The 20,566-nt window shown below is 37.5% G+C and overlaps 1 protein-coding gene across 5 annotated transcripts in view; it reads right to left on the bottom strand.

Annotated features, from left to right (window-relative positions):
• LOC150097613 (papilin-like) overlaps positions 1 to 20,566 on the bottom strand; it is a 1,184,257-nt gene that overhangs the window by 562,207 nt on the left and 601,484 nt on the right. For all 5 annotated transcript variants that reach the window (XM_090407770.1, XM_090407771.1, XM_090407772.1 and 2 more), the window contains one exon: positions 20,331 to 20,517. In XM_090407770.1, the coding sequence (XP_090263896.1) occupies positions 20,331 to 20,517 (187 nt within the window). The remainder of the gene's footprint in view (positions 1 to 20,330; positions 20,518 to 20,566) is intronic.

The following is a 20,566-nucleotide window of genomic DNA, read 5'->3' as shown; positions in this document are numbered from 1 at the left end:
ACTGATCTTCAGAGAGTTGAGGCCTCCAGAAAAGCAAACAACAGGACTACATGGCGAGGCCTGGTGTGGCACATCACCGAGCATCGGAAAGACCATACGGCATCTTTAGATGCCCAGTGAACATAGATGGATTTATTATTTGTAGACGTGTTGATTCCATAAACATCAATATTCAGTTCCTCTGTATCAATCATATAAAAACCTTTAAGTAAGTTGTATGTTCCTCCTTTTCTGCCCATGAACCAATTACTGTAACTCACAGATCTTCAACTTATCCTCATAAAGAGCATTCCTTAGATCTGTCGCCATCTTGGCCACTTCCCTCTGGATCCTTGTCATCAACTCGTCATTCACAAAAGAAATTGTAATGACCAGATCTGTGCAACAATAATCCATATAGCATCTTAACAGGGTCTTATTAAGAGTTATCTCTCCTTGTAATAATCAATAATCCAAACTATTTTAGCCACTTTTGCAATATATCCTCTGAGCTTCAACCTCCTATCTACCAACATCTCCAAATTCCTAGTTTCATCTTCCTGAAGCATTGTTTGATCAGTGTAGTAATCTTTTCAATCTAAAGGACTGCCAGTTTCTCAAAATGCATAAACTTACATTTTGCCTCATGTAACCGAGAGCCATTCTCTTTTGCCATATTGCCAGTCTATTAAATATTCCAGCATGATCTCTGCATCATCTTTATTAACTATTGCTCATGACAATTTTGCATCTTTAACAACAACTGAATAGTTCCCACTCACATATGCAAATATTAGCAAATATTTGCTAATATAATAAAAAAACTGATTAGATACTGAATCAAAATTTTAAAATAATTAAATTCAAAGAAAGAAATAAACCAGCATTGTACATTTGTGTTCATTGCTCATTAACTAGAAGCATCAATTGTAGTGCAGTGATTAACAAATGACACGGATCTATTTCCATTACAGCTAAAATCCAATAACTCGATTTTTTTTACTTATAATTTTACCCTACGAAAATGTAAAAAAATATATATAATTATTTATTATTATTAACAACATCATCAGATCTCCACAGAATCAAAAGATTCAGTGAAGGAGATCCCTCTATCACACATGTAACTCATCACCACCACCATGCTGTTGATGCCTTAAATACATTCACCATCTCTGCACTCACCACTCTATTAAGCAATGCATTTCAATAATTCACCATTCTCCATGCTAAAAAACTACTCTCACCCCTCCATGCTCATACCCTCCTTGTACAGCTTCTAGTCGATCTATTGTTCTCTTCTCCTGTCTCCTTCCATTCTATAAAACTCTCAATCCATATTAATCTGATAATAACCCCCCCCTTACCAACATATATTATCATTATCATCATTAGTGGCTCTAAGAGGCATTTCAGAACTCACATCCTTCCAATCTTGAATTATGGTTACAATTATTTTGTAACCATAATTCAAGAATATGGTGGTTAGTCCTATGCCCATACCAACATACATGTGACTTAGTCATATCTCCTACTTACTTCTTCTCTCATCCACTAGTCTCAGAAAATTGCATTGCTTCAATCTTTCTTCATACTCAACATTCCCAAGAACAAAAACCACCTTAGTCAGTCATCTCTGAATCCTTTCAGTATATGCTGTAATCCAGAAAGAGCCTGACCAAAGCCTCATACAAGTCACATGTCGCTAGTGAACTTACAAGGAGAAAGGTGATCATACATCCATGAGCAGTACAAGGCTCAAGCTAGGAATTACCAGCATAGTAAGAAAAGCTAAATCAGATTATGAGAAGACCTTAGCCAAGGAGATCAAGGGTAATCCCAAAGAGTTCTTCCACTATGCGGCAAGTAAAAGGAAGAATGACTTTGGAAGGACAACCTTAGTGGATGCTGATGGTATTGAGGTGACAAATTCAGATGTAATAGTAGAGTTACTGAGTGAACACTTTTCAAAAGTCTATCACCCAAGTAAGGATATCTCTGCACCTGTAGCACTAACTAATGTGAGAATTGAAGTTAATAAATTCTACAATATACTTAGTATATTGCAGAATTTAAATGCAAACACTGCTGTAGGTTTAGATGGAATATCAAAGACTCATGCTCAGGTGTTGCATGAATGTGCAAAGGAATTGTCAATGCCTCTTACTTGGTTATTTAACTTAAGTTTGAACTCTGGTATGGTCCCTAGGGAGTGGAAGGAAGGCAAAGTAGTTCCTTTGCATAAAGGTGGCTCTAAGACTGGGGTAGTTAATTACAGACCAATCATCATCTTGGGTGTGGTGGTAAAAAGTATTGGAAAAGTTGGTTAAAGACACAATTCAAGAATGGGTGGTTCAGGATATGATAATCTATAGGGGCCAACAGGGTTTTTGTTAAAGGTTGATCCTGCCTTAGCAGTTTATTAACTTTTCATAATAGAATGACATCTGAGTTGGACAAATGGCTACACAGTGGTACTTCTGGATTTTGCTAAGGCTTTTGACAGCATACCCCATGGAATACTGTTGCGCAAATTGGAGCAGATGGGGATGGATACTAAACTAGTGATATAGATAAGAAAATGGCTTATGGAGAGATACCAGAAAGTAGTGTATGTAGGAGCAGAGTCCAGGATGAGGCAGGTGACCAGTGGTGTGCCTCAGGGCTCTGTGCTTGGGCCGTTATTGTTTAATTTGAACATAAATGATATTGGAAATAGTTTGAGAGGAGATATTCAGTTGCTTGCTGATGATGCAAAGTTGGGTAGTGCAATAAAAAATCAAGCTGATGTTGAGAGTTTGCAGGATTATTTAAATAAGCTGACAAAATGGACAAAAGGTAATGGATGTCATTTCAATGTGGAAAAGTGTAAAGTTATGCATTTTGGGATTAAAAGATTACCAGCTGTATACTACATTGATGGAATGGTACTCCAAGAGATTGATGAGGCTAGGAACTTGGGGGTGTTGGTAGATAGAGAGATGAAGTTCAGAGGAACACATTGCTAGGATGTCCAAGATTGCACATAGGATTATTGAAGGATCACTTGGTTATTGAAGAACACATTAACATCCAGAGATAAAGAGATTATTATTCCCCTTTATAAGGCATTGATACTTCTACATTTGGATGACTGTGCTCAAGTCTGGTCACCTTGATTCCTTGGAGATGAGGAGGCTGTGGAGAGGGTTCAGAGGAGAGTGACTAAGTTGGTGAGTGATGTAAAAAATTCTCCCTACATTGATAGATTGAGAGCTTGTGGATTGCAGAGGTTGGTTGATAGGCAGAGAACAGGGGGATATGATAGAAAAATTTAAATTACTAAAAGGTTTTTATAAGATTGATGCAGGGGAAATGTTTCAGCTGTGTGATAGTGATGGAAGAACAAGAAGTCATCCCTGGAATGTGAGAACGAGGTTTTTCGTCTGGAGGGTGGTGAATAAGTGGAATACACTGCCTGACTCTGTTGTGAGTTCTTCGTCTGTAAATGAATTCAAAAAGAGATATGACACATATTCTTTTGAAAGTTTGGGTCTCCCACGATGAGTCTACTGACTCCCTGGAGATACCTGTAATAATAATAATAATAATAAATTGATAGTCAAAGTAGAATGGATGAGATTGAATATTAGACTAGTGCATTTGAATATTGATTAGCTACCTGACAGTTATCACCAAAGTGTTTTTGGGAGCAATATCCCAGAAGAGGAAAGTCATCAGTAATGTGCCTAAGGAGTCTGTTTTAGGACTACTGCTGTTTAACCTGTATGTTAGTGATATTGGAGAAGATTTGAATGAGGATATTCAGTCGTTTACAGATAATGCAAGTTGGAATATGAGTAGTAGAGCAGATATTGTGGCTTTACAGGAAGACTTGAATAGACTGAGTGAATGGACACAGGAGTGGAGATACCAGTTCAGATTTTGTAACATTTTAAAATTTATTATTATTACTATTATTATTATTATTGTTGTTGTTGTTATTATTATTATTATTATTATTACACCCTCCATGGAGTCAGCAGTCTCATCATGAAAGGTTAATTCAACTGACATCTTAAAATACTTAACACTCCCTTCATTAACAACATATTCTGGTAATGCATTCCACATTCCATTCTCTCACAATTTTCCATGTAAAACAATCTGCTCCTCACATCCTTCTTCACCACACTCTTACATCACTTCCATGGATAGCCTCTGGTTCTTCATTCTCACCATCTACTCTTTTTATAATCCCTCAGGACTGATAAAATCCCCTAACTAACTTAAATGTCTCTAACATACACCTCTTTTCCTCCTATTTACCAAACTCTGCAATCCACATTCCTTCAACCTCTCCATAGCCAATATTCCAGACTCCTGATATTGGTTTTTAATCACTCGTCTCTGGACCTCTCCAATGTTTCTACACCCCAATGAAATCCAGGTGACCAAATCTAAGCACAATAATTCAAGTGTTGTCTAAACAGTGCTTTATACAATGGCACAACTACCTCCTCTCTACATATGCATACTTTTATCATTGCAGCATTACGATGCAGTCTTTGCAGCACTTGCAATATGCCCTCTAATCTTCAGTCTACTTGCAAATTTCAAATCTCATCCGCTTCCTGCAGTACAGTGCCATCAATATAGTACATAGTCTTATACTTCTGCACTCCAAAATGCAACATGTTGCACATATTAATGTTAAAACTACAATGCTTTCTTCAAGTCAAAAGTCTATTCAAATCGTCCTCAACAGAATTAACATCAGCAGTGCTACTTATAATTCTCCCCAACTTTGCATCATTTGATTAACATTGAAGATTTGGAAAGTAAACATGGTGGGGATATATTCTTGGGGGCTGGAGGATCATGTGGACTACTGTGCATAGATTTGGTGACCACATTTTCAAAAGGATGAAGAGATACCAGAAAGCATCCAGAGGTACTTGACTAAGGTAGTTTTTGGTTTCTGGAGTGTTGAATATGAAGAAAAGTTGAGAAGATATAATTTGCAGAATTTAGTGGACAGGAGGCTGAGGGGGAGATATATAATAAAGACATACAAGTTATGTTGTTATAGGATTAACACTGAAGAGGTTTTTCATAGTTAAATATGGGGGAGGGGAGAACAAGAGATCATCCCTGGAAGCTATATAAGAAGGATGTGAGCAAAGAGAGTGAGAAGCAGGTTTTTTTTTTTTTAATGGAAAGTTGTAATGATTGGAATGCATTGCCTGAGAGTGTGGTGTCTGCAGAGAATTTTAATGTTTAAGGAGTGGTATGATGAGTTATATATATGACAATGGAACCTCCCGTGATGAGGCTTTGAATCCACATGGGTGGGTGGGGGGCCTTCAGATAATAACAATAATATTCTAGTTAATGGTTATTCTGAGCATGAAGCATTAGCACACCTCTTAATGGAGATAATTGATAGCAAGCACTTGTTATCCATGTTTCTCCAATTCTAATGCATGCTTACCATCCTCATTTTGGTTGACATATACATGTATGTCAAGGTTGAGAGTGAGGTTAAACACTGCAACTTTTCTTCTGCATTTCTTTACTAAATGATAGAGAATTACAAAGTGCTGTAAAATTAGAATTAGTATGAAAAAATCATTAAAAAAGAAAAAAACAATTATTTTTAAGTATTGTTGCATAGTGAAACACCAAGTGGATAGAACCTGTAGAACCATTGATAAAAATGATATTTATATAAATTGGCACAAATCATCAGGATCTGAGAATTAAATGTTAACACAGGCCTTACCATACCATCCTTATTTAAATCAGAATGATGCCTCTTGATCACATTAATATGGCATATTCAAATCATTAACAAATATTAAAAATAACATTATGATTATATAATTGAGATTACCTTCCTAGTTTGCAGAACATGCCTTTAAGTAATTATTTATCCTTGTATTCAGACTCATTTCACTGGCTCATTCTATGCTGATAATAATGTACTGTTATTTTCAGTATGAAAGATTTATTGTTTAATTTATTAGTAAATGTTTGGGTGTTTCATACTCTGCAAAATTCTTAGCATTGGTAAATGCAAATTATTATTATTATTTTGACACCTCCAGGGAGTCCACAGACTCATCAAGGGAGGACACCTGCTCTACAGCTCTCTCCAGCACTCAATCCACCAACTACAACTAACAGCAACTACACCAACGGCATCTACTGCCACCACTAGTTTTTCCACAGACAATCGCAAACATTCATACCCACAGCAGGATTCGAACCCGCAGCCTTTTGGCTGGAGAGCAGATACGCTAACCACTCGTCCAACCAGGCCGGCTCATGATTGACAATTATTCACTTTAATGAAACATGATATCCTCTTCTGTGCACCATGTTTCGCTATTGTCATTAATGACATATGGTACACAAAAGAGGATGTAATTCAGAAGTAATGATTTCCTCTGCCATTACACTTATAATGGCTGAGGATATCATTAGTCTGTAATGGGAAATACCACTTACAGGACTACCTATGAACCAATATTAAACCTATCTTTCCTTATCATTCTACAAATGACAAAGTTCACTCATTATCAGTACCTAGAATATACAGGATACATTGACAATGTAAACTTCAAATATGGATTATTATTATTATTCAGGCCTCCATGGAATCAAGAGACTCATCGTGGGAGGTCCTTCTTAGGAAACACAAAGTTTATCATACCACTCCTTGAACTCATTGACTGTTTTTGCTCTAACCACTCAATCAGGCAATGCATTCCATGGGTCACAACCCTCCATGCAAAGAAACCATTCCTCAATCTCTTGCTCACAGCTTCCTTTTTAACTTCCAGAGATGGCCCCTTGTCAACGCTCCTTCCCGCCATTCCACCAATCAAAAGAACTCCTCCCCAATGTCTACCCTGTAACTGCCTCTGAACAGTTTAAAAGTCTCGATCATATTACCTCTCCTTCTTCTATCCACCAAGCTCTGCGGTCCACATTCCCTCAGTCGATCCTCGTAACTAACATTGTACAGTCCTCAAACCATCTTTGTTATCTGCCTCTGTACCCTTTCCACAGTTAATTTATCCCCTACAAATCCTGGAGACCAAATTTGAGAACAACAGTCTAAGTGTGGTCTGTACAGGGTCATATACAATGGAATGATAATTCTTTTATCTTTGCAGGTCAGCGTCCTTCTCAGTATTGCAGCAATCCTCTGGGTTACCTTCACCACCTTTGCATTATGTTCCCTGAATTTCAGTATTTTTATCACTCATCACCCCAGATCTCATCTGCCCCTACTTACTCCAGTATAGCTCCTCAAATTGAGTATGTATCCTCCCTTTGATGGATCTCAAACTTCAAGACTTTACATTTTGCTGTATTAAACCGAAACCCCCATTCATTTGCCCATCTGTCTCGTTTATTATTATTATTATTATTATTAAACAAGACCTCATGGAGTCAAAGATTCATGTAGGAGGTCCTTTTATCACACACACATATCACTCATCATACCATGTCTTAAACACACTCAAACTTCCTGCAGACACCACACTCTCAGGCAAGGCATTCCAATTATTCACAACTCTGCATGAAAAAAACCTGCCTCTCACTCCCCTACTCACATCCTCTTTATACAGTTTCCAGGGATGACCTCTGGTTCTCCCCTGATCTCCCACTATTCTCTGTAGAACTTCTTCACCATTGATCTCATAAAAACCCCTTACCAACTTGTAGGTCTCTATCATATATCCCCTCTTCCTTCTCTCCACCAGACTCTGCAAATTACATCTTTCGATCTTTCCTCATACTCAACATTCCAGAGGTCAGAAACTACCTTCGTCAGTCGCCTTTGGACCCTTTCCAACATCTCTTCATCCTTCTGAAAACCCGGTGACCAAATCTGGGCACAATAGTCCATGCGTGGCCTAATCAAAGCCTTATACAATGGAACAAGAATCTCCCTACTTCTACACGTCAGTGTTCTCCGCATCATTCCCAGAAGTCTTTGTGTTGTCTTTACAATTTTGGAGATGTGTCCCCTAAATTTTAGATTCTTATCCACTATCACCCCCAGACCTCTTATTTCCTCTACCTCCAACAATATATTCTCACCAAGCATAAATTCTGCATCCCATCTTTGTTTTCCAAATTTTAAAACCTTACATTTTGCAACATTGAACTCACATCCCCATCTGCTTACCCAAACACTCAATTTATTCAAGTCTTCTTGCAAGGCCACAACATCTTCACTACTCTTTATGGTTCGTCCCAACTTTGCATCATCTGCAAACAACTGAATATCTCCATCCAAATCTTTGCCAATGTCATTAATATACAAGTTAAATAGTAATGGCCCTTAAACAGACCCCTGAGGCACTCCACTAGTAACTTTCCTTTTCCTGGATATCGCACCCCCATACACAACTTGTTGATACCTATCAGATAGCCAGTCTCCAATCCAATGCACTAATCTAATATCTAACCCCATCTGCTCTAGTTTGACTGTCAACTTATCATGAGGTACTCTATCAAAAGCTTTTGTGAAATCACAGGAGAAGGATACACAGTAAGTATATTACTGTGTATCCTTTTCCTCTGTCCAAGGAAGCAGTCACTTTATTTTAATAACAAAGTAGATTACAAAAAAAAATTGACCTCGCTTTAGCAAATTCATGCTGTCCCTCAAAGATTATACCATTGTTGTCAACCCAACCCTGGATTCTAGTTCTCACAAGCTTCTCCAACAACTTAACCACAACACTTTACACAGAGATACGCCTATAGTTTGATGCTTGAGTTCGATCACCTCCTTTATGAAGTGGCACAATCTTGCCCTCCTTTCACTCTTTAGGAACTTGACCAAGTGCAAGACTCGTATTAAAAAAATATGTCAAGCCAGGTGTCAACTCTCTAGCACATTCCTTCAGAATACATGGTGATATATTATCAAGTCCCACAGCCTTATTTATATCTCAACTCAACTCTCCAAACACCTGTTGCTCACTTACAGTCAGTCTCTCTTCCCCATCATCAACTGCTCTCAATATCTCCATGAATTCACATTCAAAAGATTGAAAGATCTTTATGAACTGCTCATTAAGTATCTCCACCACACATTCTGCAACAGCTGTCTTTATACCATATTCTCCAATCAATGTCTTCCTTCCATAATCAATCTTTCTTTTGCTGGCTACATATCGAAAGAACTCCCTAGGATTCTTTTTGGCTTCATTAGCTAACTGCTGTTCATACCTCTCTTTAGCTACTCTCACCAACCAAGTCACCCTCCTTGCCTGGTCTCTGTAGACCTCATGAAATTGGTTACTTCCACTTCTCTTATGCTGCCTCCACAATGCCCTTTTTCTCTGTATCGCATGCTTAATCTCTTTATTCATCCATCTCACACCTACCTTATTTAACCATCTCACCCATGGAATACATTTAGACATTGCATCTACTAAATAGTTTTTGAAAATCCCCCAAACTGCATCGATCTCTTTTCCAGCTAACTCCTCATTCCATGCTACACCTGCAAGCTGTCTCCTGAGCACTTCATAATCACCCCCCTTGTAGTTCCGCATATACCCTTTTTTTACAGGAGTCCTTGCACTGCTGGCAATCACCCAGGTAATCACCTCATTGTCACTTTCACCAATTGGTGGATTTGACACCTCATTTATAATTACATCCTCTGATGAGATGACCAAATCCAAGACCCTTCATCCTCGTGTGCCCTCTGTCACATACTGTCTGAGGTAGTTATCCATCAAAAACTCAAGAAACTCGTTTTCTTTACTTCCAGTTGCTATCTCTTCATTCCAGTCTATATTGCCATAATTAAAATCACCCATAATGATCACCCTTTTCTTATTTGCTTGGCTTATTTGACTATACATTTCACTATCACCACCATCCACATTACCAGGTCTATAACAACATCCCACCAAGTATTTGATTCTATTCACCTCTATCTCACACCATACTACCTCAAAACCACTGGCCCTATTTCCCTCTTGCATCTCTACCTTGTATGGACATAACTCTTTCTCTATCATCAATAGCACTCCCCTCCCTTTTTACCCCTTCTATCCTCACGAAACACATCATACCTTTCCATCTCTATTTCTGTCAGGATGTCGTCTTCATCTAACCATGTCTCACTTATTCCAACAATCTCTGGGTGCACAGATGCAATTAGTGCCACCATTTCATCCGCCTTATTTCTTATACTTCTAGCATTGGTATACAAGCACAACAACTCATTTCTGGATCGACAGCTAGTTCCACTGATACCACTCACTCGATGTGATCTCTCCATGCTGGACTGAGGCCATTTCCCTTTCTGCTTCTTCATTTTAGAACCCTTTGCTATTCCATCTGTTTCCTCTCGATCCCATTTCTTTTCTGCCTACACATGCTCTCACCTCCTCTTGGAGTATCCACCTTTCTCACGCTGTGTACCCCTGTCCACTCTGAGCCTCCCCGTTTCCCTGCTCCTCTTGCACACCTATTCTCTCATTTTCTATACTCATCTCACTCACTTCCCCATTCATATCCACTTCTTCAATCTCTCCTGTCTTACTCTCCTGCTCTTCCACATCACTCCCCTCTCGATCTGATTCATTCTCTCTATTCACTTCTCTACCTTCCAGCAGCAGTCTCTCCAAGCGACTCACACCATAACCACTCAAATGCAGTCCATCGCTCCCATACAGCTCACGTCATCCCTCAAACTCATTCCACACATTAACAAACTGTACTCCCATCTCCTCACACATTTCAGCAAGAATATCATTCATAATCCTTGCTCTCCGCCTCATTTCACCACAATCATACCTAGGCAACACACTGACTACCCTTCCTGTCACACTATTCTCTTTTATCTTTCCAAACAGTCTCCTGACATTCATTTTGACATGCTCTTTGTTCTCTCTCAAATCATTTGTACCAATTAATACAATTAACTGTTTTGCTTGCTCCTGCCTCATATCCAATGCCTCAATCACTCTACTCATTTTGCCACCTGGAAAACGTACCTTGTGCATTTTATCCTCTAGCACACCCTTAATAATGGAGTCACCATGCATCGCCACTCGCTCATCTTTCGTTAACTGTTTCATGCCATCATGATTTATTTTAATAGTTTTGACCTGAATTCTCTTAATTTCATTCCGCATCAATTTCATTTCTTGCCTCATCCAATCCAATTCACCTTCCGAATCTCGCGACACATTCACTCTATCGTTAAATCTTTCTAACTTTCTAACTCTCGACCCCCTCTTCTCACTTTCCCTCTCATTCATCCTTCTTTGTTTCCATACTTTCGGTCCAACATATGTTACTATCTTTCACTATCATTCTTGTCACTTTCACTCTCGTTTCTCTTTCTTTGTTTCTGTACTTTCGGACTAACATGCGTCCACCTTTCGCCATCATTCATTCTTTTTTCGATATCATTTATTCTTTCGATTTTTTTCACTTGCGATTTCTGCATCACGCCATTTCTACTTTCATTCGTTCTCTCAATTTTGTTTCTTTCCACCTCACTTTCGTCCCTTTTAACATCCATTACGGTTTTCAAATCGCTCTTTTTCTTTTTTCCTGATTTTTTAACATTTTTTCGCCTCTCTCTCTCTCACCATCCTTCTCTTTCAAACGTGCGCTCGCGACACAATGGGTACCAACACTTTCTGTCATCAATTTCATATTTGCATTTCAGTTCCTCGTTCAGATCACATTTCGCACACACCCTTCTTCCATCCGCACTAAACATCCACAAATCATTTATGTAATCGAAGGAATACATATAACAGACCTCACACTTAGCGAAACGACTGAAATCTTAATTAAAATCATGGAATGACAATGCCGCCGCCATTTTTTTTTTTTCTCTCTGCAGGTTACTAGGTCTAATAATAACGATTTCGTAATTTAGTTTAGGCAAGAAAAATCTCCTACACTAATAATACCGGTAGCGCACAACGTTTACAGCCGTTCTTACTCAAGCAATTACGCATATATACTTAATTATTCCTAGTAAAACTTATCTGAATCAGGAGCTCTTCAAATCGCGTCCACTGCACTTGGCTCACTAGCGCCCTCTCAGGGCTGCCACATCTGCACTATTACTGATAACCCTTCCAGTTTCACATCATCTGCAAACAATTGAATATCCCCTTGCAATCCATTGACAATGTCATTGATATAAAGGTTGAACAATACAGGTCTCAGTACTGAGCCCCGTGGGACCACACTTGTAACCCTCTGATTCCTTGATATTGCCCCACCATACACAACTCTCTGATACTTATCAGACAGCCAATCCTGAATCCGCTTGACTATCCCGACATTTTAACCCATGTGCTGCAACTTAAATATCAGCTTATCATATGGGACCCTGTCAAAAGCCTTTGCAAAATCCAAAAAAATGGCAATATTGTCTTTCCCTCATCAACTGCTCTTGTCGCTTTATTATAAATGACAGTCATATTACTAAACATTATTATTACTTAACAAATTAATGTTTATCAGTTTATTGTGTCCCTAAATTTATAAATATGAACACTGATCACCGTGTAACCCTAAAAGAAAGAATCATCATAATCCATGGAGATGTGACCCACAAGCAGTGCAGCTTCTACGGTAAGCTAAAGATACATGTTTCCTTGTTAACCAATCGAGTAGCCTTTTTGAAACGATGTAGAGACAGCAACGTAATATCCAACTGCATTAAACTAAAGATGAAGAAGTTTAAATCAGCCAAAGCACGCCATATTTATGCCCGGTTGGAAAAAGCCTTGTTACGAGAACAAATCCACGAGGCACATAAAAACCTAGCATCCACCCAAGCCAAGGTTCTACAACTTAAATTAGAGCTATCCGACTACGTTATTCCAGAGATTTGGGAGATCTTAGACAGGATCACAGCCGACTCAGCCAAGCACTTATTACTGAAAAATAAAGAAAAATTAGTAATGAAATTTCAAGCCCTTCAACAACAACAACAGAAAAGCACAAGACCATCAGGATGCTATAATGAAAGGAACAGCCAATTACAAACCGACATCATAAGGAGCAGCCAATCACCCACAAACGAAGTTAGGAGCAACCAACCACCATTGGACCACAGCTTGGCTATCAACCAATCAAACCACAATCTCACCCTAGGTGAACTCTCACTGCTAAAGAAAGGTTTGAGCTACGCCATTGCTCCGAGGTCAGTGAACAAACTTGATATTGTTTATCATATCAAGAGAGGTTTAAGATCCTTCCCCACCAATTTGGAAGATAAAATATGAATGGAAACATCGTGTATACTAAATTCTAACAAAAAACTAAGCACTAACTTAAACAAAACCAAAAATCTAGCCCTTAAATCCTTAAAAAATACCCAAGACATTATAATCACGAAAGCAGACAAAGGCAATGCCACTGTCCTTTTAGACCGTACAACATACATTGAAAAAATGAACCATTTGATATCACACCACAACACCTACCAAATGGTAAACTACAAACCCACAAAACGTAACAAAAAGAAAACAACTGAATTAATCAAATCCGTCCACACATGACCTGAAGAAACAACAAAAAAATTAATACCTCATTATGCCCATGCGCCCAGAATTTATGGCCTGCCAAAAATACACAAACCAGGTACACCACTACGTCCTATTGTTGAAGGAATTGATAGCCCAAATTATCACTTAGCCAAAAAATTAGTGGCCACACTCAAGGAATTGGTAGGTCAGTCTCCTTCCTACATAAAAAATACACAACATTTCATTAATAAAATTAAAAACATTACACTCAATGGCCAAGATTTATTAGTCAGCTTTGACATAACTTCCCTTTTCACCAATGTCCCAATCAATGACACCATCTTGCTCCTACAGAACATATTTCCACACGACATCATGCCCTTCTTTGCCCAAGTACTCCACTCCGGATATTTCGTGTGGCAAAACAATTTTTACCTTCAAAAAGAAGGTACAGCCATGGGCTGCCACTTTCCCCCCCAATAGCTAACTTTTATACAGAAGACTTTGAGCAACGTGCTCTAGAGACAGCATGTCTAAAGCCCAAAATTTAGCTCGGATACGTCGACGATATTTTTGCCATTTGGCCCCATGGCTGCGAAGCTCTAAATACATTCCTTTGTCACCTAAACAAACAACACAAGCATATCCAATTCACCACTGAAATGGAAAAAAACAACTCTCTTCCCTTCCTAGACACACTAGTCACACGTCTTCACTCTGGCTGTCTCTCAGTTTACTGCAAACCTACACACATAGGCCAATACATACAAAAAAATTCTTACTACCACCCAACACAAAAACTAGGTGTCATAAGCACCCTTAAACACGGCCCTCTAACAATTTGTTCTAATGAACAAGATTTAAACCACGAATACAAGATCATCAACCAAACATTTATAAAAAATGGATACAGTAAAAAAACTATTCACAAGATCCTCCATAAGGATACCAGTAAGAACAAAAAAGATTTCCGGAATGCTATTGCCATTCCTTATATTAGAGGCATTTCTGAAAAAATAGACAGAAGACTATGCAAATACAACATTAAAACCACCTTTAAACCCCCAAATAAGTTAAGACACCTACTTAGTTCTTCTAAAGATCCTCTTCCACACCTAGCCCACCCAGGGGTATACAAAATACAATGCACATGTAACATACCATACATAGGGGAAACAGGGCGAATTATCCCAATCACACAAGATGAACACAAACGACACATTAAATACCTCCATTTTGGAAAAATCGGCCTTTCTGACCACGCACTCCAAACATACCACAGAATTGATTGGAAAAATACCAAGTCCTTACACCGCACCAAAACCTGGTTTGAGAGAATTTAAAGAGTCATGTGAAATTTAAAGAAAATTTAAAGAGTCATGTGAAATGCTCAAACACAACCCAAATCTCAACAAAAATGATGGCCTAACCATTTCAAGAATGTGGAGGGCCCATCTACAAACTGTATAACAACCTAAATTAGCCATAGAAAATTCCCACTACAAGAAGACAACCTGGTGAAATGTTTGTAACATTCAACAGCAACTGAAAGAAATCATATTATAGCAATCAGAACTGTACAAATCCAGAAGAATATTAATACATGAGGACTTTAGCAGTTTATTGTAGTTGTATTTTTTATTTTTATTTTTATTTTTAAGTCACTAGAGGTCAGGCTAGGGAAAAGGATTAATTAACTATGTAGATTTAGTTTACTGGTATACAGAGCTAGAGCATGTAGCTTGGTTCCTTATACACTTGTATCCTTCCGATGATGACCTCGATACAGGAGTCGAAACGTAAAGTTTTATTTTATTAGGAATTAATAAAATAATCTGTTCAACACGTGTGTTTTTGTGTCCCTAAATTTATAAATATGAAATTCATGTTGACTCTCAGAGATAACATTACTCTCATCTGTCCAATGCTATATATGGTCCCTCACTAATTTCTCAAGACCTTAACAACTACTGATGACACACAAACTGGCCTATAATTAGACACTTCCAATCTGCTACCTTGTGCAGACTGGAAGTGTACCCTTGTGCAGCAACACTAACCTTCCTTCCATTCCTTGGGTACCTCTCCCACAACCAGACTTTTAATGAAGAACCAAATCAACAGAGCTGTCAGTTCTTTAGCACATTCTCTCAAAACCCATGGTGAAATACCATCCAGTCCCACAGCTTTAGTGATATCCAGAGTACTCAGTATTTGGAACACACTCTACTCTTGCACCTCTAAACCTGCCCTATTCCTCTAGTATTAAAATCTTCTTCTCCAGGATGAATTACTCCAATAAAGTGCTTACTGAACAACTACACTATGTCCTTTGCATCAGTCACTCTATTCCTATTTTTATTCTGCAATTTCATTCTTCCACAATCATTTCTCCTCCTACTCACCACATAGCTAAAAAATTCTCTAGGAATTTATTTGGATCTTAGTGCCAATCTCTTCTCATATTCCAGTTTTGTCTTCCTCACATAGTAGTCACTCTCCTGGCCTGCATCTAATATTCTCCATGTATCTGCCCTCCACCCCTCTCCTTACATCTCTTCCATAATCTCTTTTTCAACTGCAGTTCTGTTTGATATTGTTTGTCATCCACTTTACACCAAATTGTGTCCACAACTTCACTCATGGATTACAGCTTACTATTGCTGCTAACAAATATTCCTTCACAATTTTCCAAGCACTAATGATATCCTGGCCTTCCAATTCTGCCTCCATGGAACTTCCCCTAGTTGATACCCAAGACTATTATAAACACGTGCCTTATAATTCCACATGTTCCCTTTTCTTTGATACTCCTGCATGTCTATTCATCTTCGAAGTCAAATCCACATGGTCACTTTCTCCAACCGCTGGGAGAGATATCATCTCACTTATTATCAGCTCTTCTGATGCTATTACCAAATCCAAAACTCTTGAACCTCTCATTCCCTCTATACATGTTGCCTAAGACATTTGTCCCTCAAGAATTCTAGAAATTTAATCCCCTTATTATTACATGCATTTTCCTCCTCCTCCCAGCTTATACTGCTGTAGTTAAAATCTCCTATAACAATCATTCTTCTTGCACTTGCCAAGCTTAACTGCCTAAACATTTCCTGCAGCTCACCCTCTCTGCTCCTTGGTTTGTAGAGTTGGATTCTGAATGAAGAGAAATTTGAATTATTAATACTCTCTTCAGAATCCAACATAATCCACCATGGCAAAGGCTACATTTGTAAATATTATTTAATGTAAATCACTTATTTATAAATTAATATTCATATAACTACCTATAAGTTGATTTAATATTTAATTATTTAATCAAGAATGTGTATTAATAAAGAAAAAACTCTGTATTAAAATATTATTAAGTTATTTTATTTATTGCTATGTTAATATTATAGGGGTTTGTATTCAACATTTAACTGTGCATTAATTGAAATGTAAATATTCTTAATTTGTTCCTGTATGTAGAAGTATAACGTTATGCAATGCCTCAATTTTATTATATTTTGTTTTTGTTGTCATGGAGACATAAGAGAGCAAGCACGAGTTTAGAACAGAGCGTGAGGGAGAATGTTGAAAGTTTACTGGAAAGGATTTTAGTTAAAGAGAGCACAAGAACAATTTAGGCAGGAAGAAGGGATATATAAGCTAGGAATGCTGAAAAAAAGGGGGATATTCTAATTTGGCATTCGGAGAAGGAATCAAAAAGGAGATTGATTCGGGGAATCGGAGTGCGATATTAGCGAGTCGGCGAGTCACTCAAGTAGCTAAGTAAAGTCTGCTAGTCATGGAGAAGGTTAGCTAGTAAGTTGCAGAATAACAAATAAAGCAATGGAAGATAGCTAAGTGACTACTGAATGACTAGCTATACTTTAGTTGAGATTTAATTTCAGGGCCGACTTTTCAAGGACACACGGAAACTTGAAGCATAGCATGGAGTAACTAGAGAATAATTAGAGGCAACAAGGTTGAGTTTAATGATAGCTGTGTTAAGAATTGTAGTGCCTAAAAGATTAATTGAATGCCGGAGGAATGGACAACTGTGCATATAAAACTTCAAGTTAAGGAATTATTGTGTGTTACCTTAGTTCATGAGTGATTAGTAGAATACTGAATTAGTCAAGTGATGTCTAAGATAGTACAAGCATCATGCAAGAATGTTTAATTATGTGTATTGTGACCGTTAATTAATTCAGTTATTACTAAGAAGATTTGTTTTAATGAGTGCTGTTAATTGTTTAAAGTGTATACAGTTATAAAAAGTGTTCGTATATAAGTAGATGAAGAAGGAAGATTACCGGTAAGAATATTCCGACCATTGATATTCCTATGCAGAGATATGTGTGTGTTTCTTCATAAAATATCCTATATTAACAGTAACATTTTTGTGGAGATTAGCTGAAGTGTGGATTTAAAAGTGTATACTTGTGAAAAAGTGTTGCCGCCATTATATTGTATTTGAAACTTAAGTAACTGTGAGATATTTGTGTAATTGGTTACTAAGGAACTTTATGACTTTGAGCTTTACCAAGTGGTTAATTGAATTTTGTGAAAGCTGTGTTTCAGACAACAGATTTATCATTGCTTAAGATTATATGACTGTATTATCAGAAGAGCTAAAATGTTTATATCTTATTTAGTGATTTGAACTTAAGTGTATAATTTGTGATCCTAAATTAAATGTTTGTTTTTGTTAATCTAAAGTTGTATTTTGCCTGAATCTCTTTTACTGCACCATCCATAAAAATATTCGAACCAAAGCAGGAGAGATAAGTAAGTTAAATAAACTCGGCCTGTAAACATAATAACAACATATAAAAGAGAAATAGTTGAGAGTTGTTTTTTCTTCGATTCTTGAACTAATTCAGATATAGAGTGGCGCAGTCTATAAATATAAATTTTCTCTATATTTGGATTAGAAATCAACTAGCAACCTATCAACTGTTTAAGAACATCGTAATAACTAAATATCGGATCCAAAGTATAGGTTAAGATGAAATAGGATCCAACAGTAGCACCACCCCACTGCCTTGGCTACTTCTATCTCACACCATATGCTTTCAAAACCATTAGCGTCACTGCCTTCCAAAGTCTCCACTCTTAGAGGACATAAGTCATCACTTATCATAAGCAGTACTCCACCACCACATTTTCCTTTCCTATCCTGCTGAAAAATGCTGTGCCCTGTTACTTCAATTCCTGTTATTATATCATCCTCCGTCAACCACGTCTCAGAGATCTCCCAATAATCTTTAGCCAAGCTGATGCTATCAGCACCACCAATTCATCTCTTTTATTTCGGATACTCCTGGCATTAGTATAAAGCACAAAAATGTCACTGCTTCGATACCTATCATTAACCCCCCCTCCTCAATCCCACTGGACTCAGTGTTACCTGACATCGTCCCCCAAGCACCTATTCCCACAAGAGGCCATCTCTGCTACCATCCACCCTGGGAATTCTAGTTTCCCTGCATTGACACACTGACTCGTTCAGGAAACAGCAATCTCTCAAGATGCCTTTGTCCTTCTTCATTCAAATGTGAACAGTCTCTCACATACAGTTCTCTTCTGTCCTCAAATGCCCTCCAAGCATCCACATATTCCAATCCTCTCTTCTGACACATTCTGGCTATTATGCTATTCAGTATTACTGCTCTTCTGCTCAGCTCGTCACTATCACACCTGGACAACAAACACACAATCTTTCCTCTCTGCATTTTCTTTTGCACAATCTCAAGCAAGAATCTCAGATCTCTCGCCACCCGATTTGCATTACCTCTCAAGTCATTCGTGCCCACCATCACAATCATTTCTGTGATAAATCTGCAGCCAAATGCAGAGAACACCTGAATTATATAATTATGAACCAATATATTCAAGCATTCGTAAACCATGAGCATGGCATCTTACATGCATGGAAAAAAACTGTTACCCTAAAAAAAACTAAACTTCAAAAGAGAAAGATTATTCTAAGAATCTTCTTATGCTTTGCAGACTACTGTTAACCTGAACACATTTGAATGTTTAGGGAGACTATAATTCTGTGAAATCAAAAATAACAACAAAATAATAATAATAATAATAATAATAAATATAAAAAAATAACCAGAACCTTTGACTGTGTCTAGAGGAGATAGTCAACACTATTTGTTTGGATATTTGCTTGATATCCCATGTACTTATTCCAATAACTTTGTTTACTTACTGGAATAAAATATTCAGTTTTTTTAACTTATGTGTTATTAATAAACTATTAAAGTTCTTTATTAACACCTATAACCACACTTTAGTATAAAGATTGCAGATGAACTGAATCCAACTAAAGCAGAAATTGGGAATGAGGGAAAAGGTCAATGGATTTCAGGCTGTTCAGTGTGAAGTATTGGACTGGAGAGTGGCTAACTGATGAAAGAGGCACTAAGAAAGAGAATCTGGTAATAGTATCCAAGATTGTGATATTTTCCACCTGTATTATAACAGATGGAATTAAAGATAAATAAAAATTAATTTTTCAAATTCAGCATTGCTTGTTATTCATAATATAATTATTATATTTATTGCAAGCTTAGATTGTTTAATTTGGAACAAGATGAATTGTTTTAAAATTTGTCCTAGGTGACAAAGGAAATATCTTGTTCTGTTAACACTTTTTCTTACAAATCTATCTTATTGACTGCGATTTTGCTTCACTGTAGATTTCCTGCAATCTAAATTCAAGTCAGTTGGTAATCATTGTATATTTTTAAAAACTTGTAATATTACTAATGCTTCAATTCAAATTTAATCTATTTCCTTAATAAAGAAGAGCAAGTGTATTACTTAAAAGGACCAAGCGAAGGTGTTTCTCCATCAGCACAGCAACCAAATTCAGTATTCTCACATATTTCTTCAGGTGAAATCTCAATTTTTGGACATCCTTCAAAATTAGGACCAACTGGAGCAGTTACTCCATCAGGACAGCAGCCATGCTTAGAATCTTTACAACCTCCAACCATCATAATTTCATCTGTAATGAAAAAAATAAATGATAACACAGAAAATAAATAAGAAATAAA

This window comes from Typopeltis vanoorti, chromosome 17 (genome assembly GCF_054136105.1).
Source record: "Typopeltis vanoorti isolate ZY-2024b chromosome 17, IOZ_Tvanoo_1.0, whole genome shotgun sequence".
Taxonomy (NCBI): Eukaryota; Metazoa; Arthropoda; class Arachnida; order Uropygi; family Thelyphonidae; genus Typopeltis; species Typopeltis vanoorti.
The sequence above is the reverse complement of the archived record's forward strand: the minus strand, read 5'-3'. Positions and strand labels throughout refer to the sequence as shown.